Source organism: Priapulus caudatus, unplaced genomic scaffold (assembly GCF_000485595.1).
Source record: "Priapulus caudatus unplaced genomic scaffold, Priapulus_caudatus-5.0.1 Scaffold348, whole genome shotgun sequence".
Taxonomy (NCBI): domain Eukaryota; kingdom Metazoa; phylum Priapulida; class Priapulimorpha; order Priapulimorphida; family Priapulidae; genus Priapulus; species Priapulus caudatus.
In genome coordinates, this window is record NW_014577409.1 from 347,674 (window position 1) to 349,234 (window position 1,561).

The window sequence follows — 1,561 nt, forward strand, 5'->3', positions numbered from 1 at the left end:
GCTTGTGTGAGACACACTCCAAATACGTGCTGTTTGCTGTTGAGAAGCTGTTCAACCTCACCCCCCCCCTAACTCACCCCGTTCCCAGCTGTTTTCAAGCGGCGCAACGACTTCTGCGGTGCTGACACAGACAAACGGGGCTGGTGCCGTCCGCTAGGATCGAGGTTCGCGACAGACTGGCACGCTGACAGTTGACTCGGCGTCTCTGCGAGCGGTCGTGTGGGGTCTCGGTGTCAGTCTACGGAGCATCTGCTCCTTGTGGAATGTACCCTAGCTGACACACTCATAAGCACACACTTGCTCATACTCTCAGACACACACAGACTGGGTGTTTCCGATCCAGCTCCGAAAGCATCCCTCTCACTCAGCCTCCTCAGCCTCCTCCTCCTCCTCATCCTTTCACAGAGAAGAAGAAGCCAGTTTAGTGAAGCCATGCCTATCATCAACGTGAGACTGATGCGGCCGAGACCGGAGACTGCGTGGGGAATCACCATCATCGGAGGCAAAGACCAGCCGGGATGCCCACTGCAAGTATCAAAGGTATGTGAGAGCTGTAGGGGGGACGGGGAGGTGGTGGTGGAGGGAAGTGTATGGGGGTGAGGGAGGGGTAGCGATGGGGAAAGTGTAGTGGGAGGTGAGGGAGGGTTGGAGGTGGAGCGAGAGGTAGGGGGAGGTGAGGGAGGGGTGGTGATGGAAGGAAGAGTAGGGTGAGCTGAGGGAGGGGTAGAGAGGGAGGGAAGTGTAGGGGGAGAGGGAGGAAGGGGTGATGAAGGGAAGGATATGGAAAGAAGATGCGGTGAAAGGAAAAAGGAAGCAGACGGGAGGAAGAAGGATGAAGATGGAGGGAATGGTATGGGGATGAGGGAGGAGAGTGGGCGATAGAGAGGAAAGTAATGAATGAAAGGGAAAAAAAGAAGCGAGAAGATCCAGAAGAAAGATGGAGAAGAGGAGGGGTTCGTGATAAAGAAAGACGAATACAAAGTATATGTGAGGTGGAGGATGCGTTACGTAGAAAGGGGGGGGGAGGAGTTTGGGTAAGACAAGAGGAAGAGAAAGGAGAAAAGGTTATCTTTTTTCTCCTCTTCGTCTTGTCCCACTTTCCGGTCTTCCTTTTCCCCTCTCTCCCTCATTTTCTCCCCTCGCCCTCCTCCTTCTCCACTTCCTTCTCTTCCTCATCTTCTCACTCATATCATATCTCTCTCTCTATCCCTCTCTCCTCCTCCCCCTCTCCCTCTCTCCTCCCCCTCTCCCTCTCTCCTCCTCCTCCTCCTCTGCCTTTCGTTGTCTCCCTCCGCTCCTCTCTCTCTCTCCCTTCGTTACGCTCCCCTAACAGGCTTCGCGTGTTGTCCACCAGGTGACGCCAGGCAGCACGGCGCAGAGTGCTGGCGTGAGAGCGGGAGACAAGATCACGCGCATCGATTTCAAGATGACTGACATTCTGGACCACGACGATGCTCAGATGTTGTTTGACAAGCCAGAGAATCAGCTGTCGATCGCACTGGAGAGGTGTGTGTGTGTGTGTGTGTGTGTGTGTGTGTGTGTGTGTGTGTGTGTGTGTGTG

The 1,561-nt window shown here is 54.7% G+C and overlaps 1 protein-coding gene across 1 annotated transcript; it reads left to right on the forward strand.

Moving 5' to 3' along the window:
• Window positions 1–271: 271 nt before the first annotated feature.
• LOC106809359 (PDZ and LIM domain protein 3-like) lies at window positions 272–1,506 on the forward strand (the record flags this gene model as incomplete). Its single annotated transcript, XM_014812424.1, has 2 exons — window positions 272–540; window positions 1,355–1,506. Coding segments are annotated over exons 1-2 (260 nt in total), but the record flags the coding sequence as incomplete, so codon positions are not given.
• Window positions 1,507–1,561: the final 55 nt, after the last annotated feature.